This window comes from Cupressus sempervirens, chromosome 10, assembly GCF_028749045.1.
Source record: "Cupressus sempervirens isolate cs-2001-9-10 chromosome 10, ASM2874904v1, whole genome shotgun sequence".
Taxonomy (NCBI): Eukaryota; Viridiplantae; Streptophyta; class Pinopsida; order Cupressales; family Cupressaceae; genus Cupressus; species Cupressus sempervirens.
This window is the reverse complement of record NC_143127.1, coordinates 890267594-890295228: the sequence shown is the minus strand read 5'-3', so window position 1 is coordinate 890295228 and position 27635 is coordinate 890267594. Positions and strand designations below refer to the sequence as shown.

At 31.4% G+C, this 27635-nt stretch overlaps 1 protein-coding gene across 1 annotated transcript in view; it reads right to left on the bottom strand.

Moving 5' to 3' along the window:
- Window positions 1–15880, bottom strand: part of ATH13 (ABC2 homolog 13) — a 214946-nt gene extending 199066 nt beyond the window's left edge. Inside the window, exon 1 of the mRNA XM_089805163.1 lies at window positions 15265–15880. Coding sequence (XP_089661289.1) covers window positions 15265–15765 — 501 coding nt within the window. The 5' untranslated portion in view covers window positions 15766–15880. The remainder of the gene's footprint in view (window positions 1–15264) is intronic.
- Window positions 15881–27635: the final 11755 nt, after the last annotated feature.

Sequence of the window (27635 nt, the reverse complement as noted above, 5' to 3'; positions counted from 1 at the left end):
CTTCGCCAAAAATGATGGATTTACTGTCTAGATCAAATCTGGATGCACACTCCATAATCAATTCCGGACAAGGCAAAGTAGGAGGAAAAGCTGTTGCATGTACAATTCCGCTCTTGTATATCCTCTTTGCCAAGGGGGATTGTCCTTCCTTTAGTCTGTCCCTCATCCGTATCATGTCCACTGTAGCGATATTAGTATCGGTTATTTTCTTCATTTTCGAGAAGAAGGAAGTTTTGGGCGTCATATCCTCTTTGTCTTTCTTAGCGTTTGCCCGCTTGGGATTCTTACTTGCACTATCATCCTCCATACTCGTCGCCCTATTACGGGATGGTAGAGTGGTGGACCAAAAGGCAAGAAGAACCAAGTAGTGCAATTCTTAGAAAAGAGCGAAAGAATGGATGTCAACTTAAGCACTCCTTGCAACTCTAGATGATGACTTTCACCTTAACTAATAATCTTACAGCAACTTTTCGGAACCTGGGATATGACATCAAAGAATTACAAATCCCTTTGCAAATTAGAAAACAAAGCCTCTAAGCTTATCCAACACTTGCCTTCTATGCAAAAATCAAACTTTCATATGTATCTCTTCTCCCAACAAAATTGCCCAAATCTGATATAAAAAATTGCAGCCCCTCTAGAAAATCAGAATTTTGTCTTCCACAAATTTCGGCCCCCACAAAATTCGGCTCCCACAAAATTCGGCTAAGCATGAAAAAAAATCTGCCCTTCCACAAAATTCGCCCAAGCAAAGAAGGAGCAAAATCTGTAAAATCTACCACCTAGGGCACAAATCGCAGCCCACAAAGTGGAGCAAAAATCCCCAAAAACGCAAAAAATCTGGCCCTTAGACAAATCGCCCAACAATGGCAATGGAGAAATTGCCCAAAAATCGCCAAAAAACTGCCTTCCACCAATTTCGCCCAAGTCTGGAAATCTGCCCTTGCTTCAAATTCGCCCAAGCATGAGGAGCAAATGAATTGATGAAAATGAAATGGGAGGGGACTCCCTTTATAGCAGCTTTCACCTTCCTCCCAAGCTGGCCGACTTGGTCCTATAAAGGAAAAAAAACCAAAATTAAAGCTAAGTTAGTGGCCCACTTTAAATACTTTGCCAAAATTTTAATTTTCTAAAATGAAAACTGCACTTTTAATTTACTAATTAACCACAAATTGCAAAACGAAATTGAATGGTGCCTTGGGGATGCTAAAAATTTCTATTTAATGAAGGTTTGCTAATTAATACATCCTTGAAGTTGAATTTTGGCTAACCAAAAGCCATTTCTTAATATTAATTTACCAATTTCATTAAATACCAAAAGCTTTCAAGGCAAATTTAATCTATTAAAGCCAATTTTTGCAATTTTCCTCTAAATCGATTTTGCTAAATAATTAAAATTTTATGACAAAAAATAAAATTGCCTCTAGAGTAAAAATTGATTTTGCAATTTAACTTCATCTTACAAAATTAAATTCTATTTCACCAAAAAAAATAAGATTTTCCAAGAACCTAAGTCTAACGAAAAATTTCCTTATTTGAAAATCATTCAAATTTACAATTAAATCCAAATTTTCAAAAGAAATCGTCTAAGTACAAAATTCACAATCTTATCCTGCCAAGTTGAAATCAATTTTGAACTTATTCGGCCTAAGGATAGAACTGATAGCTCTGGAAAATCAAGTTGAAACCGGGTGAAAAATACATCTAACCTTCTCCACTGGCCCTAAAGGCGATTAAAAAGGGGGTCCCCAAGATTTTGGGGCGATGTGTGAAAACCTCACAACAAAGTCGCTGTAAGATTATTGGTTAAGGTGAATTTTCATCATCTAGAGTTGCAAGGGGTCCTTAAGCTGACATCCTTCTTTCGTTCTAGTCTTAGGATTGCTTCCCTTGGTTCTACTTGCCTTCTAGTCCACAACTCTACCATCTCGTAATAGGGCAACGAGTATGGAGGATGTTAGTGCAAGTAAGAATCCCAAGCGGACAAGACTGAGAAAGACAAAGAGGATATGATGCCCAAAATGCCCTTCTTCTCGAAAATGAAGAGAATAATCGACACCAATATCGATATAGTGGACATGATACAGATGAGGGAAAGACTGAAGGAAGGACAATCCCCCTTGGCAAAGAGGATGTCAACGAGATAGATTTTGGATCAAAGTTGGATGAGTTAGAAAAGGTTGCTATCAAGAAAAAGCATTTGGGCACCTTTTCCTCTCTCAATGCTTTTATTGGATTTGTGAAGGAATATGACAAAGATCACAAAAAGATACTACAAGCAACAAGCGGCGTGGTGAAGTCAATGGAACTCAGGGCGAAGCACACACCTTGTCCTCCTATGGAAGAAGTTAATGAAAGGCTAGCTGAGTTCATTGCCTTAGCTAAGAAAATGAAAGAAAAGGGAAGATTTATATTAGAAGATCATTTGATGTAAGCCCGAGTGGCAATTTCTCTTTCTTCTAGAATAAGACAAGTGTCTATTTCTGATTCGCCACCATTTTGGTGCCTTCTCATTGGTTGCCACTTTTTGCACTTTTTTCATTGGTCCATTGATGAGGTGGCATCTTCTCATTAGTCGATGGGGTGGCAACCCTAATTAGGGTTTTGAGGATCCAATCTGGATTGTTGATCTTGTCTTGATCTCCACTGTCCATTGTATTTTTGGCCCCCTATAAAAGGCCATTTGTTCTCATTTGTAAAGTGTTGGAGAAATTGTTGCGAAGATAATACCAAAATTGCTCTCTTTTTCATTGTTGCAGTTTGCATGTTGATTAAGAACATTGGGTATTATTGCATGTTTTCTACTTCCACTTACTTAGATTTCCTTTCAAGTTGTTGAAGCAAATTTCATTTCAAGTTGTTTAAGTGAGAGTAAAGTAGATGGATAGTGGTATGGTAGCACTGGTAAATGTTTGATAGGGATCAATACTAGACCACTAGCATCCTAGCGGCTGGTTGGGAAGCTTTGTGTGGTAAACTAATTTATTATTCCTTTGAATCATTGCATCTGTGGAAGTGAGGCCGCTAGTCAGCTCTCATTAGGTTCAATCCCCGTCCATTTGCTAACCTTCCATTCATAGGAGTAGGAGTAGAATAGTGAGTAGCTGAGTAGTCGAAGTTTAGAGAGAGGGAAGTTAGAGGAGTAAGTTAAGTATCAGAGCACATCCATCCACCTTCCACAACCATCGCTTTCCCATCAACATCATCATCGACAGACACACCCTCCATCATCACTACCATCAACATTATCTGCCACCCACACATTTCACAAACCGAGCCACCATCACCTTCATCCCACCAAAGTCCAAGTCATCCTCGAAAGAATAGCGTAAGGCCGCCTACGTGATTACTAGCAAATCACATTGATAAAACTGAGCGAGTATCCACAAGAGTAAGGAACATTGGAGTTATTCTCATATCCCATGAGCAATAACTTTTCAAGAGAAGAATTGTATGTTTGATACTCTATATCAAATGTTCAATTGCTAATATGTTATGTAAGTGATACAAAACTTGCATCAACATTATCTGGCACTATAAGGAGGGCTGAATGATTTTCATTTTCCGATCAACTTGGAAATTCGGAGCAGAGATTGAGGAATGAGCTTTCAAGGTTAGATTTGAGATGAGAGATCTCTTTTAAAATCAAAAAATTCAAAAAATTCAAAAAAAAAAAGAGAGAGAGAGAGAGAGAACGGTTTCTCAATGGATAGGCAAGTGGATGTTCATCCCATTTGGTCTGAATTGAACAAAAGGTTATCTCCATTGAATTTGTCTCAACTTGCAGCACCAAGGAAATGTAGGATACATGGTACTACGGATCATGGGGAGATGGATTGTTTGGTGTTTCTCTTAAGAGTGAGTGGACATGGCGTTAAGAGGAAAATTTTCTTTTTCACAAATACATGAGCCTGCGGTCTTTGTCAATTCGGAGGAAGATTTTCTTGTTTTCAAAGAAGATATCAATAGGAAACCAAAAAACATATGTGGAAAACGTTATTGGTGCCTTGCACATAGTCTCATATATTCAGACTCTACTTGCCCATCTTGCCTAGACACCATTGACTTGGTCAAGTTTCAATTGGGTTGGTTTGAGGAAATATCAGTAGGCGGTGGTAAGAATTTCTTTCAGCTTTCAAGTTGGACACCAAAAAATGAAGAAGATGAGATATATCAAGAGGATATGGTTGATTTTGATATTCAAGATAACTGAGTGGATGAACCTTCCCACATTATATCACGAGGTGGAGAGGTTGACAAGAAAATCGAGGGAACAATTGAATTTATCCAAGAGAGAGAGGAAACGGTAAGCAAAGGAAAGGATTCCACCGAGATCCTGATTGAGTCAGATCCAGATGCTGCATCTGATGAGGGTGAAGGCATGTTTGAGAGCTTCAAGAACTTTGTGACTAGAACTGTACAGCAAGGAATGGAGTCAGGGAACCAAATATCAGTAGAGAACTTATTATTACCCAATTGGTGCAGAATTCACAATGCATTCCACTCGGAGTTATCTTGCTCCTTGTGTACAGTGGCCTTAGAACAAGTAGAAAAGAGAATCCCAAGGGCTCCAAAACGAGAAGATCAACATGGCAGACAAAAGTTGATGAAGCAAAAAAACAACAAGTAAAGACACACGAAGAACTACAAATGGAACATCAAAAGGTGGACAAAAAGGAAATATTTGGTGAGCATTCATGTATAATTCAAGAGGTGACTCTTGAGGATGGGTTGCAAGATGTTTCAAATATCCTTAAAGAGGAAGATAATCAAGTGGGCAAGTTGAACAAGGAATTACAAGATATCACAAGAGAGTTCAAGTATGAGGAAAATATTGATAAACCAATGCAAGGCGCTATCTCCACTACATTCTTTGGGGGGATGCTTGAAAATCCTATAGAAGAAATACAAAAGGAGTCATTGCCCAAAGCCTTTCAAGGTGATCAAGTTGTTGCAGGTGGCATGATTCACCATCAACTCCAATCTCTAGAAATTTTGCCACTTGAAATGGAAGTTGATGGGCAACTCACAAAGACGTATGATGGTTCTCCTATCAGTCTTGAAGGTGCTATGTTTGATGAGAGTCTACATGAAGAATGGCAAGATGTTCTTGAGGAGAGTTCAAGGGGAAATTACATGCTAGATGATGGAGCTTCTATTGACGAGGATATGCAAGGATTGTTGAATGGTGATCAAGTTGCTTCCATGGAAAAGGAAAATAGAGAACAATTTGGGTTGATGCTACAGTTGGATATTATGTTCGAGCAACTTGGAGAGGTGTTTGATGGGGAGAATATCAAGGATTCCTTGATTTTTGAGGATACACTTGAGGAGATTCACAAGGATTCATGATTCACTATTCACAAGGACAAGCCCCCAAAGACAATATTTCATGAGCTTGATTCCAAGATTGATCCTGATTGGACTTCCAATGAGTTTGATGCAGATGTTAGAGGGAAGATTCATCACCAATTGCGACCCCTTGAAGCTATGGATGATCAATTGAGGTTTAAACAAGAGCTACCACCTGAAGCACACCAGCTTGTTTCTTTCCCTGCTCTTAATGATGAAAGGTTTGAAAGTTTTTATTTTGATTATGGAAATTCTAAAGAAACAACTTGTATTTGGATTAATCATGGACCCTATGAGTTGCCTCAATTGTTGGTCTTGCATATTAATTTTCAAGAGTTTGAGTTTGAGGTGACCAAATTTTTTTCAGAGTACAAGGATGAGTTTGTGAGATTGAGAACTATCACCCAAACCTTGTTACTTTTGAACATCTTGAGAAACCATGTTAGATCCAGTATATATATTAGATCAATTAGTGTTGTCCCTTTAGAGTCTTGTACATAGTTAGGGTAGGTTTGTCTTAGACCATTTGGTTCAGGAGAGTAGTTTAGTTTCCTTTCAGTTGGGTAGATTAAAGTTTCCTTTTTAGTTGTTTAGAGTAGTTTCCCTTTTAGTTCTTTAGAGTAGTTTTCTTTTTAGTTGTTTAGAGTAGTTTTCGTTCAATTGTTTAGTTTAGGTGTTGCGAGGGAGCTCGAGTTTGATTTGCATCAAGTCATTTTACTTGAAATCTTTTAGCTTCCCTCAGCTAGAGAGCGTTTTGGTTTTGGGCCTTTGCAAGTGCAAAAGGGGGTCCATGTTATCACTCATGGGCGAGGTGTGTAGATTTTACATTTTTGGTAACAAAACAGAGTTTGCCTTGTTCATTTCTCGAATACATTTAACAAGGTTCAGAGATTAAAGGATGTGTTTAGCCGTTGGTCTATGATAGGACTTGTACTAGATTTGGGTTAGACCCGATAGAGGTTCCTAAGTTATCTTTGACATGGTTACAACATCCTACTCACACTTAATTGCTCTGAGTTCTTGGTATTTTGAAGTGAAATTGACTTAGTAAAAATCATACACCTGCTTCAATGCCACTGTGGTCTTCCAAACCCTCTGCAAGCTTCATTGCCTGCAAACCAAACAAAAGATTGAAAAGAAAAAGAAAAAAGAGAAAATATCATGAGAAAAGAGAAAAAGCATTATGAAAGTGAAAATAAAGATGAAATTTGGTTCAAGGGTGTGCAATCATCTCTACCGGTGCTATAAAGATAATCACTAAAGGTAGAACCATGATTGTGGTGCCACAGCAATAACTCCGTCGGGGCTATAGACGCCTAACCGGCAGTGGGGCACTATCCAGGTTGCTTTTGAAGTAAGGATATTATAATAGCTAAGTTTAATGGATCTAAGAGATTATCGAGTTCTTGTCAAGCAGGGAATAAGTCATTTGCACACACGTGAGTAACTTATGGTCAAAGTGCTTAGGTTCAACTTGAGAGTTCTTTCCCTTGTTGAGTGCTCACCCTTAAGTAGATTTTCGGATAGGCCATCCTGAGATTTTTGTTCTAAGTTACTTATTTCTTGAAATATTCAGGAACATTTCTTTGGGTTGATGCTAAATGTTGTGAGATTTTCACACCATCACCCCAAAATTTTGGGGACCCCCCTTTTTTTTGATCGCCTCAACAAATTTTTGGATTGTCCAACAATTTTGATTTTTCGAGAATTTTGAGCCTTGGACACTTTCGGACAAATGTGGGGAGGCTTAACTTATTTTCACCCGGTTTCAACTTGATTTTCCAAAGCAACCAATTTTATCCTTAGGCCGAACAAAATTTTAAAGAGCAATATTTGGCAAGATAAAATTGTAAATTTCTACTTAGACGTTTTCTTTTGAAAATCTAAATATAATTGTGTAAATTTGAATAATCTTCAAAAAAAAAAAAAAAAATTGTTAGACTTAAGTTTTGGAAAATTTCAAATTTTTCTTTGGTGAAAATTTTAATTTTGTTGAAATGAGGCTAAATTGCAAAAATCGATTTTTGGCTCTAGAAGAAACTCTAGTTTGTTTTTGTCAAAAAAAATTCATTGGCATAGCAAAATCAATTTGGGTAAAAATTGCAAAAAATTGGCTTTAATAGATTAAAATTGCCTTGAAAACTTTTTGTCTTTAATGAAATTGGTAATTTAATATTGAAAAATGGATTTTGGTTAGCCAAAATCCAATTTTAATGACGTATTAATTACTAAATCCTCATTAAATGGAAATATTTAACATCTCCAAGGCACCATTTAATTTCCTTTTGCAATTTAGAACTAATTGGCAATTTTAAAAGGCAATTTTCATTTTAGCAAAATTAATATTTAGCTAAGTATTTAATTGTGGGCCATTTTTTTGCATTAATTATTGTTTTTTCTTGCTCCCAGGGTCCAACTCGGCTAGCTTGGGGGAAGTAAGAAAGTTGGGTATAAGAGGAGGCCTCTCTCCCATTTCTTCCTCACTTCTCACTTCTCCTTCTCAAGGCGTTGGTGATTTTGCAAGAGCAAATCTGCACTCTTCTTGCTTGCCGAAATTTGTGAGAGCCGAATTTTGTGGGAGCCAAAATTTGTGGAAGGCGAATTTTGTGGAAGGCCGAATTTTGTCGGAGCCAAATTTTGTGGAGGGCGAAATTTGTGGGAGCCGAAATTTGTGGGAGATAAAATTCTAATTTTTGCAAGAGGCTGCAATTTTTGCCCTAGGTTGGGTAATTTTATTTGGAGATGAATTGCATGATAAATTTCTGATTTGCAAGGGATTTGAAGTTCTTAAGGTCGAGTCCTAATTCTGAAAAGTCGTTGTAAGATTATTGGTTAAGGTGAATTTTCATCATCTAGAGTTGCAAGGGGTCCTTAAGCTAACATCCTTCTTTCGTTCTAGTCTTAGGATTGCTTCCCTTGGTTCTACTTGCCTTCTGGTCCACCACTCTACCATCCCGTAATAGGGCAACAAGTATGGAGGATGTTAGTGCAAGTAAGAATCCCAAGCGGACAAGACTAAGAAAGACAAAGTGGATATGATACACGCCCTTCTCGAAAATGAAGAGAATAACTGACACCAATATCGATACAGTGGACATGATACGGATGAGGGAAAGACTGAAGGAAGGACAATCCCCCTTGGCAAAGAGGATGTCAACGAGATAGATTTTGGATCGAATTTGGATGGAAAGGTTGCTATCAAGAAAAAGCATTTGGGCACCCTTTCCTCTCTCAGTGTTTTTATTGGATTTGCGAAGGAATATGACAAGGATCACGAAAAGATACTACAAGCAGCAAGTGGCGTGGCGAAGTCAGTGGAACTCAGGGCAAAGCACACACCTTGTCCTCCTATGGAAGAAGTTAATGAAAGGCTAGCTGAGTTCATTGCCTTAGGTAAGAAAATGAAAGAAAAGGGAAGATTTATATTAGAAGGTCATTTGATGTAAGCCCGAGTGGCAATTTCTCTTTCTTCTAGAATAGGACAGTGTCTATTTCTGATTGGCCACCATTTTGGTGCCTTCTCATTGGTTGCCATTTTCTGCACTTTTTTCATTGGTCCATTGATGAGGTGGCATCTTCTCATTGGTCGATGGGGTGGCAACCTTAATTAGGGTTTTGAGGATCCAATCTAGATCGTTGATCTTGTTTTGATCTTCACCATCCATTGTATTTTTTGCCCCTATAAAAGGCCATTTGCTCTCATTTGTAAAGTGTTGGAGAAATTGTTGCGAAGATAATACCAAAATTGCTCTCTTTTTCATTGTTGCGATTTGCATGTTGATTAAGAATATTAGGTATTATTGCATGTTTTCTACTTCCACTTAGTTAGATTTCCTTTCAAGTTGTTGAAGCAAATTTCATTTCAAGTTGTTTAAGTGAGAGTAAAGTAGATGGATAGTGGTATGGTAGCATTGGTAAATGTTTGATAGTGATCAATACGAGACCACTAGCATCCTAGCGGCTGGTTGGGAAGCTTTGTGTGGTAAACTAGTTTATTATTCCTTTGAATCATTGCACCTGTGGAAGTGAGGCCACTGGTCAGCACTCATTAGGTTCGATCCCCATCCATTTGCTAACCTTCCATTCATAGGAGTAGGAGTAGAATAGTGAGTAGCTAGGTAGTCGAAGTTTAGAGAGAGGGAAGTTAGAGGAGTAAGTTAAGTATCAGAGCACATCCATCCACCTTCCACAACCATTGCTTTCCCATCAACATCATCATCGACAGACACACCCTCCATCATCACTACCATCAACATTCTCTGCCACCCGCACATTTCACAAACCGAGCCACCATCACCTTCATCCCACCAAAGTCCAAGTCATCCTCGAAAGAATAGCGTAAGGCCGCCTACATGATTACCAACAAATCACATCGATAAAACTAAGCGAGTATCCACAAGAGTAAGGAACATTGGAGTTATTCTCATATCCCATGAGCAATAACTTTTCAAGAGAGGAATTGTATGTTTGATACTCTGTATCAAATGTTCAATTGCTAATATGTTATGTAAGTGATACAAAACTCGCATCAACAAACTGCTCGGTTGATACTGAACACTGCAAGTTCTTCATTGCCTAACTACTCGGTTGATACTGAGTACTGCAAGTTCTTCATTGCCAGATTGCTCAATTTATACTAACATTTGTGTAACATCAATGGCAACATACAATTGAAGAATTGTTTCCAACAATGTCTACTATATCTTGAATTATACGAACCCTACACCATATGATTTAAGAGTGCTAATCCTCCTTGATGTAGATGACCAAGTCTCTTGTGCCAAATCTCTCACAATTTGTCAATGGTGTGTACCAAGGTTCCATGTTCAGTCATATAGACAATCAACCTATAAAGACCACAAAATTTTGGCCAATATTCTACCAAGATCATGTTGCAATAGTTTAGTGACCTGTTGATCATCGAACTCAACCACATGCTTTAGATCGATCATGTCTAACACTATATGTTACATCCCATTTTTTGACCTAGCTTGAAATATAGCCATTGAGGTTCGCATGAAGTCAATTGGCAGTTTAATTTGATATAATCTGGCGAAATGGTAAGATAGTTGGTCGTTATGATTTCAAGTGCAGATGACATGTTAGTTGATCGTTAATCGCGAATTCATGGAATTAAAATGAAAGGTTAACTGTTATGATTATTTATGATTTTATAATTTATAATTTAATTACAGAGAAATTCCTTGCAGGGAGCATGTCGAAGGGGTGGAAGCATTGTTAGAAAAGAACTAGGCAGGGCATCACCATCACTGGGCAGACAGGTAGAGGACCTAGCGATTTGGAACAGGACACATCTCTAGAACCGCATGAGTTGTTAATAATTAATTTAATTAAAATAATTGAGTTAAAATATAAAACATATCTCAAAGGATTTTAATATATCTTTCATCATATTATTTTAATTAATATTTATAAACGTGCATATTATCTAAAATGATTTGGCACCATTATAATTTAATAATTAATAAAGTAATGTTGCTTGTTCATATAAGATTTTATTAATGTTCAAATAATAATAACATTTCAATTATTATAATTCTCAAATTATAACTTTCCAACTCTATTTTTTCCGATTTAATATTCCTTGCTTTTTAACGATAATACTTGGCATGGAGATCGATTTAATTGTTTGACAATTTGAATTGTATAATTATTTTTCAAACTTTATTTTTCCTTTTTAAAAAATTTGATTTGAATGGCATTCGAATGGCTTCTTGTAACTAATGGTAGCCGAAGAGCCAAGCATCTCTTTTTAATAAGTCTCTTCGATTGTATTTTGGGGGATATATAATTTTTACCTTTGTGCAACCTGTAGCTTTTCTTTATCATCCGTCTACATGTATTTGCTTTCGAAGTCATGAATTCTTCATTTATCAGGGATCCCTTGTCATGTTTCAAATGGGTGGAACGAAAGAGAACTTGAAAAATGTTTGCGTTCCTGCTCAAACTTTGCGTCCTCTAAGCATTGGGTATTATCGTTTTGCAAATAAATAATTGGCTAGGGAATCTTGAAGATTGAGTGGTTGGGAGTGAAGGATGAATATACAGAGGAGAAGAGTGCGGCTGATCCTGTTCGTTGCAAGCCTTGTCATTCTTAGTATGATTGGATTCAACGTCTGATCTCTTCATCTCCACAACAACAAGCAACCACGGAACCTTAGCTATGAGGGTCGGATCAAGTCACGAGTAGACTAGCATAAGTCACCCACAGGAGTTGGAGCAACTGTGAAGATCACACAAGAAACTGCAGGCCTTATTTCTTTCTTTTAATTCCTTCATTTTGCTTTGCCTAATGTTAGACGGTTTATCACAAGAATCAAGCACAGATACTCTTAACATTTTGTTCCATTGTTATAAGATCCAGGTTTGATTCCCACAGTTTGTTTTGTTTGGAAGCTAATGACCCAACATTGCTTTGTATTTTTCCAATATTTGTTTTTGCATATTTTTTTGCTTTTACTCAGATTGGATCTTTATGCCTGATTGTATAATCGTCTATTCAATTACTGAAACCAATATAATGCAGACTGAATCGGGGTGGTCAGTAATAGATTTCTAACTCTTGGAAACTACCTTAAATCATAGATGTTTCTTTATTCATAAGGCTGTATCAATCATGTATAAAAGATATGGAAATGCAATTGATAATTGTGAACAACTAATTTAGTTCAGAATGTAATACATTCATTCATACCTTGCAAGAAAGAAATTATTATCATGAATCTAGCACTGAGGAATTCACCGGCTGAGAAGCCATGAAATGGTGAAGAGGTGGAGTTAATCTACAAGAATGTGGAAGAGAAATCATTTATGATTAAATTAATTAAATAAACAATCAATTTTGAAACCTTTAAGGAACTTAATTATGTAATCACAAAGTATGAAATAATGGATGTATGAAATCTTCTTGAATAATTGACAAAGTTGATTGCTCTGAGAATTCCTAACTCCTAGCACTCACCTGGCTGTGTAGCCAAGAAGAAGGGTGACGAGGTGAAAGAGAGGAATCTGTAATAATATGAATCAGTATCAGTTATGTCATTTCAATATTTATCATTTAATAAGAATTAATTAATAGCTCATGCACTTCCCTATTATTGTGATCTCCTGCTGCCAAGTCATGTGGTGAGTTAATTATCAGGAAGCCCAGTGGATGGCAAGACGACCCCTGTCTATTCCGAGTAGGGAGGGCCTTTCTCATTAGAGATCGTGTGGAGATATGTTGTGGTCCGAGGTTGGGTGGTTAAGCCCCTGACAATGTTTCACCTCTCTCAAGATGTCGAACATGCATCAGACAGAGATAAGCTATGCATTCAATTGTTTATCGGAAACAGGTAATATCACTTTTATTTATGAGGAGGTAAGATTAAATTGAGTTATTTCATTGTTACTGTTAATTTACATCTAGATATAAGAGATAGAATTATGGATTGCTTTTCATTTATATGAATATCGAATATAAGCATATTTCTAATCTTGAGATACTGTCGCAGTTAAGGTGATTGAAGGAAAAGAAATCTGAAGCCCTAATTGATTTAGAGATGACTGGAACCCTAAATGATACAATGGTATCGAAAACCCTAATTGAATCCGTGGTATTGGAAGACCTATTTGAATCAGTGGTATCGAAAGCCCTAATTGAATCCGTAGTATTGGAAGCCCTATTTGAATCAGTGGTATCGAAAGCCTTCATTGAATCTATGGTATCGAAAGCCCTAGTTGAATCCGTGGTAGCGAAAGCCCTAAGTGAGATAACAGTATCAAAAGCCCTAAATGAACTGAAGGTAAATGTGCCCTAATTGATACAGTGGTATGTGATGCCCTAATTTAAAATATAGTGGTATTTAATTTTAATTATCATTTGATTTTAAGATAGCAGTTTGTAGATGATAGCCATCATATGAAATTTTTATAGTGTATTTGTGGACTAACCCGGGTGGTGCAGAAGCATCTCTAGTTTGATTCGAACCCAGTTTTTCCTAGGTATGTGGTTTTCAATTTCTGTACTAATTTTATTTGATGGTAATGCAAGTTTTTAGTTAAGAAATTTTGTTTAACTGTTTTTAACAGTAAATCTTATTCACATGAACATGAATGATATAACTGTCTTCCTATGAAACGAAGTAGTAACTGTATTCCTTGAGTATGTTGAATGATAAATTAGATCCGGGAAAATGGGTTGTTACACTATAAGTAAGCACTTAGGTAAACCAAGGACATATAGGTCATCATGGAGTTCAAGAGCATCACTTAAAGGCTTGCAGAAGAAAAATGCTACATCCCTGGAATGATATGGAACATCATTATCAAACTCCACCTACATACTTTCTTTTGGTCCTTAGGTCTATTGAAAGCCTTCTTAATCAAGATCATGTCCCTACACCAAAATGGTGTTACTCAATATACATTATGCCATGGATAAGGTTGACTCAAGTCTAGAGGAACGTTCGTCCACTGTTGAAGCTTAGAACTCCATAAAAACTGCTCCAGCATTCTCAAAAGTGAATGCTTCTCACAAGCTCAAAAACCCATTCATCATCCTCATCCACCTATTCCAGCAAGTTGATCTCAATAATCGATGATTGTAAAATAAGGCAATGTCTCTGCTTTCTGACAATTAAGATGTCATTAGGTCCAGAAAAATCCGAAGTATCATGCGATGAGGGGGCGAAATTAGTTGCATTGGTCTTCTGTAATGAGGATGTTTTGTGTTCTGTCTATGTGATGGAGAAATGTGCAAAGCAGGTAGCAGATATCTTCAGAAAATCCCTTTCTAAGTAATATAAAGTACATTACAAATAAAATGACACAAGTTCAATCCTTTGGAATGCAATGATCTATATTAAATGCTAGTTTAAATGCAATGTTCAATTAAGACTTACAGAACAACTTAATTGGGCTATAAGTTCAACTCCTTCCGAATATGATGTTCCATGTCAATGCTAGTTAATAATAGTCCAGGTCTCCACTTAAGACTTACAAAATCAAATCATTAAGAGCCTCAACGACTGGTCTACACATTCAGACAAAGTTATCATTCTAATAAAAGATGGATTTTTCTAAAAATAAACTAGAGTGTATTACTGTGTTCTCCTAATTTCAGTTGAAAAAAACATACTATCAGGTCCTTCAAGATTTGGCAGTCCACGATGTAAAAGAGCAATCTTCCCCAGAATCTAGGGTAGCAATTTAGAAAACTGAACTTCCAGGCCACACTTTAACCTTAAGTCAATTTTCTAAATTTCTATTGCAATTTCTTCAGAAGATTATTCTTTTTTATTCTTACAAGTTAATTCTCTAAACTCCACAATTTCTCTCGAAGTTAGTTCTTCGTTTTTTTAAAGATTATCTAATCTCCACAACTCAAGAAAATAGTTATTTAAGTCAGACACTATTAATCAAATCAGCCTCATCTCTCTCCCATATGTATTAATTTTATTATTTTAATGAACTCCTATCCAAACTGTAGAGCCTACTTTATCCTTTGAGTGAATTTTCAAAACTCCTATTGCAATCTCTCAGAAATATAGTTCTTTAAACCAGTATTATCAGTCAACCTTATTTCCCTCCCATGCTTATTTAAACTTACAAACTCATATCGACCATACTTTGTTCTATTAGTCGATCATCTAAACTTCTGATGCAATTTCTCCAGATTATTATTCTATTGATCGATCCTCGAACTCCACTACCAATTTCTCCAGAAGATAATTCTCTGTTCCTTAAGTCAATCACCTAAACTCTTATTGCAAATTCTCCCGAAAATTATTCTTGTTCTTTTAGGCAAAACATTATCAATCCGTCACATTTTTTGTCCTGCATCAGTTGCACTAAATTCTAACAATAAAGGGAAAAAAAGAAAACAAAATACAAAAAATTGCTCTAACAGACCTCAGCATTATCTCGTCCGTCCCGCTTAAACCATGCATCCTCCTGCCCGATTTCTTCTACCTTGCTTCTCTTACCTTCCTCCACCCTCGCATAAGCACCATTTCCACCAAAATAGCTGTCAAACTCCACGGCCCCCGTCGCCACTCCGTTGCTACTTTTCTTCTCGGCTAACGCTAACCTTTTCTCGCTCCCATTAACAGAAATTCTAGCCGCTCCGTTGCCTTTTGAATTCGAGTTAGGAATAAAAGAAGCAGAACTTCCCACCTCAAAGGCAGCTCCGTTGCCGTTACTGCGACTCGAACCGTTGACCCCGAGAACCACGAGGTCCTTATCATCCGACGATGCTGTTCTATCATCTTCGGCAAGCGATGCCGACACTTTAATTGCCAGTTTCCGCAGCTTAACTCTGGAAGGAAGAGATTTGAAACTTGGGTTAAGGCGCGACTGTGACACATGCCCTGGAGGCTGGCGGGCAATCGTAGTGGCTACAGAGGCAGCCATGGCTGCTCTCTGCCCTACTGCTAAAATGTTTACTTCCTTACAGGTTCGAATCCCCCGTAGAAAGAGAAATCAAATTGGGTATGATGCTTTGTTCTAATGGTGTTTTAATGGCTGTAAGCTAAGACGTGGCTTCTGCGGTTTTTTTTTAAGTTTTTTTCTCGGAGTCCCTGGATTTGGGCTATGCCAAATGTGTGACAACGCCTTTGCCACGATGGTTTTATGTGGATAAAGATCCGCCATTGGTCCAGTTATTTGGCTGTGAAATCTTGTCGTACGCAGAGGATTCCATCGCTTCGTTCGCAAATTCGATAAGAGGTGTGTTACTGATTTGAAAGTTGATTCTCAAGTCGATTATCGTTCTAGTTGGATTTCAGTTTGTTCAGGACTTTTTATCATTGTGTGATAGGTTATATGATTTAGTATTAGAACTAATGTTTTCGGTGGACCTGTTCAATTTATTGTTTTTTACTAATCCAATGTCATAGTCTAAAGTTAGATGGGTTGTATTTTAAAAAGTAATTATTGGGTACTAATTCTTGATATTTCATTGGTTGAATCCTAATTTCTTGGGTTTAAGTGCTCTTTTTGAAAATTAAAAATAAAGGAATTGTGTGAAAGCGCAAGCATTAATTTCCATAAGAGAGATAGGCATTTAATTGTGTCTGGAAAGTTGCTTGTTTTTCCCCAAAAAATGGTAAATGCCACTCTTTTTTTCTCATTGTGATTGACGGAAATTATTAGCTGCAAGAAGAGTTTAGTGAGGGGACAGTAGATGAATGATTATAGTGGTTGATGTTCTCCCATGTCAAAGTAGAGTGGAGAATTTTATGTTTATGCATTAACAAAGTTTTCCACCAACCAAATTTATCACTTATGAAATCTGGCCTCTATAGGTCTCGCGATACGTTAGTCCAAATTTTTGTGTATAAAAAGTACATTTTTGAAGAGGTCGTTTAAATTACAGACTTGTTAATTTATGTTTTAGAATTTTGTATTGAATGTTTTGTGTTGATTAAATATTAAAATTAAGCAAAAGCCTACAATGCAATGGTAACTTGCAAACCTCTCATGTGGGAGGTTTTGGGTCTGAATCTACCTTCGCTTAACATATAATAACAATTAATTCCAACAAATAATAATAACTAATCTAAGCTTCGGTCGTTTATCGATAAAAAACAAAAAAAAAATTAAATAAAATATTAAAATTAAATTAATTAATGATTTTACTTAATGGATTATTGGAAACAATTAGTAGATGAATATGATTAAGATTAATGAAAAATCTAATATTTGAATTGAAAAATATATATAATTAACAATTTGTATCTAAGTTATATAGGAAATGATATAAGTTTCTATAAAATAGTAATTTCTAAGTTGTAGTTCAAACATAAAAATATATAGAAAATTTTAATTCAGATATTATGAATTTTTGGACAAATTTTTAAATAAATCAAAGTAGCCAAAAGACATAGTTTAAGAAAAATGTTTCATTCAGTAAATTTGAAACAAAAAATATGAAATTTATTTATAATAGTATTTTAAATATTTTAATTAGAACATATATTTTAAAAATATGAAATTATTATAAAAAGAAAAATTGTTTTAAACAATTTGATTATTGAAGATATAAATTTACTTATATGCATAATACACTTCTTAAAAATTATTTAATTAATTATATTTGAATTTCTTCTTTAATCTTACTCATTTTTAGTTTTCTTATTAGGATGTCGATTTCAAAGCAGATCTTGTCAAAATAGGTTGCAAACAGTTTTCTCATATATAAAAAAATAAATGTAAAAATAACAAATAAACAATATAGATAAGTAAGAATTAATTTAAGGTTAGATTGATAAGACCAATTCTGACTAAAAAAAATCTGACAATTATCATTTAATATAAGTATTTTTAAATATAAAACTAATTTTTTTTCACTATTTCATATAAAAAAATTTAAATAATAATTTAATAGTGCGATTCTATTTGAATAAGATTTTAAACTTATAAAAATATTTTAATAAATTTAATTGATTTAAATATATTATTTATATTCTTATTTTGTATTGCTATATTTTATACATAAAATTAGTTATTTCTATTGCTTTGTATTAAAAATATATATTTTTAAAAATATTGTTTTAATTTTTAGCTTAAAGGAAATTAACAAAATAGTTATGCTTCAATTCTAATATATTTAATTTATTTTTACTATGGCATGTTATTATAGTTAATAGTTGATTTATAAATCATTATATTTACATAGCTTGTATAACTATATAGTCTATCATGCAAAAATATTCAAAATGTCATGTCATTTTTATTATATTTATATTATATTATCACTAATAAAAATGATTTTAAGTTTTGGGATAGTTAAATGAAAATGTGCTTCAAGGTTAAATTACTCATTACTTCTTCTTTGTTTAGTCTAATGAATTTTGTGTAGGCCCACATAATGTTAAGAAGGTGAAATCCACCAATCATATGACTTTTTATCTGCTCAAATATTTCCATTTGATAGTAGTGTATGTTTGTATAAATGGATTTATATAAAATATTTACTATATAGTATTGGTTAGTCATTATAATTTATGTAGTTTTGAGGATGGATGCCCTTAGTTTTGGTTTAGTAGACAAAAGTTAAGTGTCTTTAAGTATCATCTCCATATCTACAAATATTTACCACTTGACGGTGAAGTTCAAGTAGTGAATAAAAGATTTTTTGGGCTTCACATATTTACTATTTCTGTTGTTGAATATTATCTAAAAGTTGTTATGATGATTACCATTGCTTCATTTTACAAAGTGAATAATTAGAGTTGTGATTGACAATGAACCTTCAAAAATTTTGGAATTGTGGTTCACCAACATTTTGTTACATCAAAGTGACAACCAATTCTTCTAAATAGTCAGTGTGACATGCATTTTGCAAAATTAGAAATGGTAACTCAAATAATCTGAGTATAACTCTAGCACCTATAATTGTTCAACCACGTTGAAATATGTGCTCCAAACAAAATATCGCACCTTCGTCAGTGATTTTTCATCCCTTGTATAAGGCAGGGACTCCTGCTCAACCAGAGCTCTTGTTTTATATAATTTTACGATTGTGTTGTGATTGTTGTACTTGTTCTTGACCTTGTGTAAGTGTTGAATTTTTTTTTTTTAATGCAAATTATTTATTTTTGATGAGTAGTCTCTTTTTTATTTATTTTAGTTTTTTTAAATGATTATTTTTTCATATTTGATAAATTTAATTTAAATAAATAATATTTATTAATCTATTTAAAAGGTTTTAGTAAATATTATGTTCTTTAAATTACAAGGTATTAATTTTGTTCACATAAGATTACATTTTAAATATCTACTTTTAACTATTATTTTTCTTTTCTTATTTATTTAAAAAATAATTACTTGTGATTTCCACATTAGCTTATGTTGTCATCTCTATTTATTTAATTTTTTATTTTTAGTTCAAACTATAGTATTGAATGTACTTTTACTTTTTAATCTGTTTGTCTAAGTAGAATATTTTATTATTCAATTACTTTTTGAGCTATAAAGTTTTCATATTTATTATATTTAGAATAATTTAAAGCAATATATAGGCAAGAGCCTACAACACAACCGTAACTTGTGAGTCTCTCATGTGGGAGATCTTGGGTTCAAATTCACTTAACACATATAAATAATTAATTACAATAAATAATAATTAATCTAGGCTTTGGCTATTTACCAATCCAAAAATAAAAAATAAAAAAATTTAAAGAATATATTTATTGACAACTTGAGTGGTTATTTTGTGGTACACTAGGGAGTGCAACTTTTTCTTTTATTTGTTTGTCCAATCAAAACAATTTATTATTCAAATACTTTTTGTAACTATAAAGTTGTCATTTATATTATATTTGAAACAACTAATAATTTGTAAAAATACATTTACCTTTATTTGTTTGTCCAATCAAAACAATTTATTATTCAATTATTTTTTACAAATATAAAGTTTTCATCTATGTTATATTTGAAATAATTCATAAAAATATATTTATTGACAAATTGACATGTTGCTTTGTAGGGTTTTTAATTATTTATACACAAAATGCAACATATTATTTTTGAAATTTTATACATTTTATTATTACATAAAATTCATATTATTTTCTTCTATCAAGAGGAACTAACCTTGTTTAAATTGATTTAGGTTTTAGTTTTTAAATTATTTTAAATTGTTTTTTTATATTAGTTTCATTTTTTCTTTAAATATTGTTTTTTCTGTTTCTATAATTTATTTAGTCAATAGAATATTTGTTAGAGATGTCGTTATTTTTTTTTAAAAAAATTATTTCTCTTATTAATTTTTTATAATAGATTTTTTGATGTAATTTTTTTTAATGATTTTTTTTCATATTTGATAAATTAAATTTAATTGTAAAAACTTGAAATTATTGAACACGTTTATTAAGCAATATTCAAATTTCCTAAATATTATAAATTTTATATCTATGTTTTAATCTTCAACTTTTTATTTTTGTATTTTCATTTTTTAAAAACTTATATTTACATTATTTAATGTTCATTCTACATTTTTCTCTTAAATCTCTTCTCCTAGAGCCCGTTTGTTTGCTGACATAAGAATTGAAAATTAGAATAGAAAAATAGAATGGGAATGGAAATGGGGAATGGGAATAGAAAAGAGCAATTCCACTCTTGTTTGGTTCACTTGAAATTTGATTGGGAATATGTTAATCCGTTGTTTGGTTGTACAAAAATGGAGTGAGAATAAGGTTAAGTTTTGTATTTCTTAAAATATTTTCCTTAATTTTTTTTTTTTAATTTATTATTTTTTGGTTAATTTTTTCAATAATGGTAAAACGGTTAATTTTTTTTTCTTTTTTAATTCATTGAAGTTAATGATAAATATAATTAATTTCTTCTTCTTTTTTAATCCGTAAGAGACCAATTCCAAGATTGATTGTTATTATTATGTGTTGTGATTAATTATTATTATTATTATTATTATGCATTAATCTTGAGTAGATTTGAACCTAGGACCTCCCGCATATGAGGCTCACAATTTACCGTTGTGTTATAGGCTCTTACCTAATTTATTTCATTTTTAAAACAAATAGATATAATAAAAAAATGTTTCAAAAAAAATTGTTAAAAAAATTTTAAAAACAAAAATTTAACAAAAAAAAAAATTAAAAAATTAGATTGGGAATAAGAATGGCCTATTCTAATAACAACTATTTTTTGGAATGGACATATGCTCAATTCAGGGGCGAAATTGGAATATGTTTGCCTATTCCCTATTCCGATTTGGGGTACCAAACAAAGAATATATTTCCTATTCCTATTCCAGCAAACAAACAAACCCCTATCAACACACTCATTGCATGTACAAAAGCATGTAATTGCTAGTTTAATGCTTAGCAATGATTTGGTATTATAAGAGTTCTCATTGAAAGACTTCTTCTATATTGTACTTGTTATTAATCTATTTATATAGTCAAATTTAAAAATAGCAATCATAATTTTCATTATGAGATGGATTGTTATCTATTTATACAATCAAATTTTAAAATAGCAATTGTAAGTATTACAAATTGTAGAAATCTAATATTATTGAGAATTTAAAAATAGCAATAACTATGCATTCACTTTCTTCTAAAACTAAATTTGTTTCTACTAATTATTTTTTTTATATTGACACATTTATATAGTTCTTATATTTATTTATGAAATTTATATATTATAAAAATATTAATCTCTAACATGATTCGTTAAATTTGTTTGGTGCTATAGACCCTTTTTTCTTGGGTTGGCCAAGAGTTTTGAGATACCTAATTTTATTTTTTACTATTGATTTATTAAATTTACCTATCTTAATTTTTTTTTAAATTAATATATCTTTTCACTTTATGCTATACACTAATGTAAGATACATTTGACTCTTAAATCAAGAAAATATTAAGTTGAACTTCAAAACAAATAAAATCTTTAGTTATCTTATTTCAACATTATAAAAAATATTATTATATATTAAAATTTAATATATATTCTATTATCTGTGTCTATTAAATATGATTCTATAAATCAATATACCAATTTTATCATATGTATAAAATTATGACAAGACATGCTACATTGTTGTTGTTTAATATATGAACCTCTTTTGTCTTAATGAATTAATTAGATTCAATTTACTATATAAATATTTTTAATAATGGCATAATATGCAAAACAAAAATGTTTGATAAACTAATATAATTATAATTAATTAGCATAGTATAATAATAAAAATATGCCTACTTTTTAAAATAAGCTATTAGTGTAGATATTAAAATTACAAATTATTATTTTATTTGAATGTGGTTGATATGTAAACTAAATTATCTTGATGCAAAAATATGAAAATCTTTCTTTAAGTAATATTTTGTAACTTCATTATTAGTTGATTAAGCTTTTTATTTTTGTATGAGTATTAAAATTTAAATTGTTAAGGTAAAACACAATTTTAAAAAAAAAACTAGAAGAAGAGAAAATAGAATATTGATGTTCTCATCTCATTGATTTTATAAAATTAAATTTTGATTGTTCTTATGAAAACTATTTCCTTATAAATATATTTTTTTTAGAAGTATATGTTTGAACAAGCATTTTAATATTAAGAGTGGAAAACACAAAAGAATTTTACTAATTTATTTTTCAAACATCATTTAAAAATGACTAATAGATACTCCCTTTGTTAAAACATAAAATTGATCAACTACATGATGTTAGGATTAAACACAAACATAAATGACAATTACATGCAAATATAACCAATATCAAAAAATAAAAAAATCACAAAGAAGAGAATACAAGACACCAAGATTTAACGTAGTTCACCTAATCCCTCGGCTATGTCCACCAAACAATAAGTCCAATATTATTACAATCCAATGATTACAACCTAATTACAATATGTAATCCCTTACCGCTCAATACTACTATAAGAAGCAATTTTGCATCACACCTTATGAAAAATCCCTAACTCTAAGCTCTTTTATACAAGTATTTTGTTGCTTTAGTGTTAAAATTAGTTACTATATGTCAGTCATAAAATGCTGATAAAATAGTCCTCAAAAAAAATTTGGGCCAACCTCGAACCCTGTCAAGGGATTATGGAGTATGTACAATACTTCCCTGATCAGTCACCATAAACTAACAATCTCCTACTTGGGGACTGATCAAGCTCCACACTAGACAACACATGATGGTTATCATCTCCTTAATCATAGTAAGGTGATCATGTGTAACTCTCACACATATGTTTATTTATGTATGTAGGGAGTATTTCTCATTAATTGCATCAAATAGTTGAAAATCAATGATGAATGCCTATTTATGAGCAATGTAAACTGCCCTAATGTTGTTCAATAGTAGGATGAGTTAGAGATGGTTTACATCAAATATGTGAGTTTTATTATAATTTTTACTATTATAATATATCATTTTTCAAATCAATTCAAATATATATACTATATTTGTCTCTTAATAAAATTCAACTATTATTATCAAGCTATTAATATCAACTATATGATAAAAATTATTATTTTTAATTAGTGTAGTACTCTTAATTTTTCTTTAACAATACCTTAACAGGCTTAATTTTGGAAGCTTTTGCTCCTAAAAATTACTATTTCAAGACCTCTTTCTGAATGATTTTCTAACAGATATTGATAAAAAATTATTTTTATAATTTTCAAAAATAAAATTTTATTTTTCTCAATCTTAGTTTGGCAAGTTTCTATTTTGATTTCTTGTAGATCTAGTAATTCATAGATTCACATCTACTTTCTATTATATATATTTTTTCATTCAATTTCACTTATATTTTGAACATGTAAACAACATTGTAAATTACTATTAATTACTTCAATTTGATATTCATGTAATGAAGAATAGGCACCATAAAATATCAACAAAATATAATTTTTCTTACAAAAGACAATAGTACACTAATATAAATATTTTTTAAATTTCAATTAATTTAATTGAAAAAATAATAATTATTGCTTTTATATTTGATAGGAAATTAATATAAATATAAAATTATTTACATATTTTTAAAGGAAAAAAAAAATTTAAAATTGTGTAACAAATGCTTTTTATTTATTTATTTATTTTAATTAGATGGTGTTTTTAATATCTATTCCAAGTAATTATGTATAAATCTTAGTATTTATAGTGCTATTATTTGTGACAATTAAAATTCTCCTATTTTTCTAGGTAAAATGCTAAATTTTATATATAAACATTTATAATTATAATTTCAATTTTATAGAAAAAGATCAATTCTATCAACCATACCCACAAAAAAATATTTCTATCATATCAGACTCTTTAAAAATAAATAAAAATCAACTTTGATTTTATTATCTACAATTTAAAAAAATTATATGTATTCAAAAAAAAAAATTCTAATTTTGAAAATTGAAATTATTTTCTTTGCCTTCTTCTTTTACAAGAGCTTCATTTATGTATGGATTGTCATTATCAATAGTTAAACTATATATATATATATAAGTTATGAGTATGTGGCAATTTGTTTTTTATTTATTAGGGTTGATAAGTAATTTACATTATGTTTCCAATGTAGGATTTGATCATATATTTCTTATTAATAGAATTTGTAAACTATTATATGACTTTTTCAAGATTTAACAATTAAAAATATTTAAATGTATTAATTATTGCTATATAAAATCTAAAAGGTCTTAGTAGAAATCTTCTTCTTTCACATTCATATGAACAAATTACTCCTATTGGCTAATCGTTGAGCGTACATAAATGCACAACTACTAGTTTCTAATCTCTAACAAAACCAAAATTATATAAAAAATAATTTATAAAATATAACTTATCATTTTGTAACATATTATTGATTTAATCATATACTTTTATCATTGTGCTATGATTACTAATCTATTTAAATGTTTTCATCCTCATGATATGGGTTGTTATCTATTTATACTAAATCTAAAAATAGAAATCATAAGTATTATAAATTGTAGAAATCTAATATCATTGAATGTTAAAGTTGTTTTTTAAGTTGATAATTGTTGTTTTTGAAATTCATTTTTTTGCATGTAATGTAGAGCACAACAATCAACAAGGGTTTCATCACTTTGTTAGCAAATAATATAAGACATAAGTTATTGAAACAAAAGTTTAGTTGATTATTATTATTGTTGTTGGATTTCAGTTTTATCTTGGAATGTGTATCATTCTGTGATGTGGTTATATGATCTATTTTATAATTATATTATGACTATTCTTATTTTACAATTATGTTGTGATTAATCTTAATCTATTTATACATTCAAGTTTAAAAATAGCAATCGTAATTTTCATTATGAGGTCGACTATTATCCACTTATACAATTATTATTTTTAATAGTGATCATAAGTATTATAAGTTGTGGAAAGCTAATATAGTTAAAAAGTTAAGAGGTGATAAGTAGGAGATATTTTCTAGAAGAAGTAAAACTGGAATATTGCTATCAAGATTCAACTATGTAGTTTTTTAAGTTAAACTCATTGACCCATGTTTCATTACTAGTTGTTCACTTGAACCCATCTCCCATGAGAATGAACGAACGACTTAATAGTGGGTGCAATAAAAAATGAGTTGATCATTGTTACTTTTAGATTTTATTTTGCTTAGAGATGAATTTTTAATCTATTCGTCTATTTTTATCATTGTGTAATTGATTGTTGATCTAATCATCCATTTTTGTCATTGTATTATGATTGCTAATCTTTATCATTGTGTAATTGATTCTTGATCTAATCATCCATTTTTGTCGTTGTATTATGATTGCTAATCTTTTTTTTATTTTATATGTTTTCATCATTGTAAGATGGGTCATTATCTATTTATACTATTAGATAAAAATAACATAAGTATCATAAATTGTGGAAATATAATATCATTAAATGCTAAAGTATTTTCTGAGTTGATAATTATTAGTTCCTGCTGTAGGACACTATAGCATTCATGCAATGTCAATTTATTTTTTCTTTTAACCAATTGAATCGTAGAATTTTTAAAATGTTTGTACCTTTATAATGTTTCTAATTTGTATTTCTTTTATAAAATTTATTATTAATTTATTATTTCATTTCTTATTGGTTAGTACAATGAATAGTCATGAGTCCAACATTTTCTAATAATTACTTTGAAATAAAAGTCAAATATTTATCCTCAACTTTTGTCTTTTCCTATTAAGCTTTGGAAAAAATCCAACAATGATAGGTGGTTATAGTTAAATGCATAACTCTCGAAACATCTAATTTTTATAACGTTTGTGGAATGTTAATTTATTTTTTCCTTTTGTCTTTTCTTATTAAGCTTAGGAAAAAATAGAGCAATGGTAAGTGGTTGCAATTAAATGCATAATTGAAACATCTATTTTTAAGTAAAAAATATGTCCTTGTCTATTTAGAGATAAATTCAATACAATTTTCTCATTACTATTTCCCAAGGTTATGTCTTAAAATATTCATTATTCTAATTTCATTTTAATTAATAATAGTCATTTTGAGAGGACATTTATTTTTATTATAAATTAATAATTCATATTAATATTACTTTTTCCTACTATATTTTTTATAAATTTTTTACTAATGGCAGGAAATAGATGGAAGCATCCTTGTTATTTTTGGATTTCATTTTGTGTGGGATTTTTATAATTGTGTGGTGAGTTATGATCTATTCATACAATGGTTAATGATCTATTTACGTATTTTATCATTGTGAGATGGCTCACGTGAATCAAAAAAAATACAATCATCAATATCATAGATTTTGGATATCTAATATTATTTAAAATTAAAATTACTTTTAAAATTTTGTATTTGGATGGAATATTTTTTTTCTTTAAATCATAATTATTTTGTATACAATGTTTTATTATTAGCACTAGTTGATAAACAATATTAATTTTGTGAATGTTACTATTTCAAAATGAAAATGCATGAATTATTGATAGCTAATGGGAAGAAGTTTCTAATGAATAGATTGTGATTTCTAAGGAAGGTTATATATATGGAGATAGGGATCAGATGGTTGGAGGAGTACTAGAAAAACAACAGTGTAGTGATGAAATAAAAGGATTTTTTAAGGTCGATTTTGGATTTTGTGATGAGAGGTATAGTTTTAGTTGAAATCAAGTCACAATTTACAACATTCAAGGTTGGGAAATGCTAACGTACGAGGTAATGAATCTATAATTTTGGATAGATTGTTATGTGGCTTTCAAGAATGTAACAATTTTCATATTATAACATTTTTTGCCTTATATTATTGGATGCAAAATCTAACATTCCCCTATTTTAATTAAATATTTGGAGTTCATTTGTCTTTATGAGGGTTCAAAAGTAAATGGTGTGTCATTTATAAGGAGTAATGCCAAAGATCTAGAGAAGGAAATGATGAATGTGATTTTTTTGGGTCTATAACTAGTCCCCATTTTTAAGGTGAGGTGTGACTTGGAGACACCTTTACATTATTGGTTGTGGACATGGATTGATTTTGCCTCTCTTGTGTCCAAGTCCTCTTTGGTTTGGCCACTAAATTTCTTGGTATAAACTTTACACCTCACACAATTGGTCAACATTTTTTTTTCCCAAATGGATATTGGTATCTTACTGTTATTTTATCTTCCCTCAATTTTGGCCATCTTTAATGATTTTTTTCTTCTCTAATTCTAATCAACTACAATTGTAGATTTGTTTTTACAACTAATGATCATGGTTCCTTTGTGTTTATTAGTAGATTGGGATTGTTTATTTATCATGGAATTTGACCTTAGAAAATT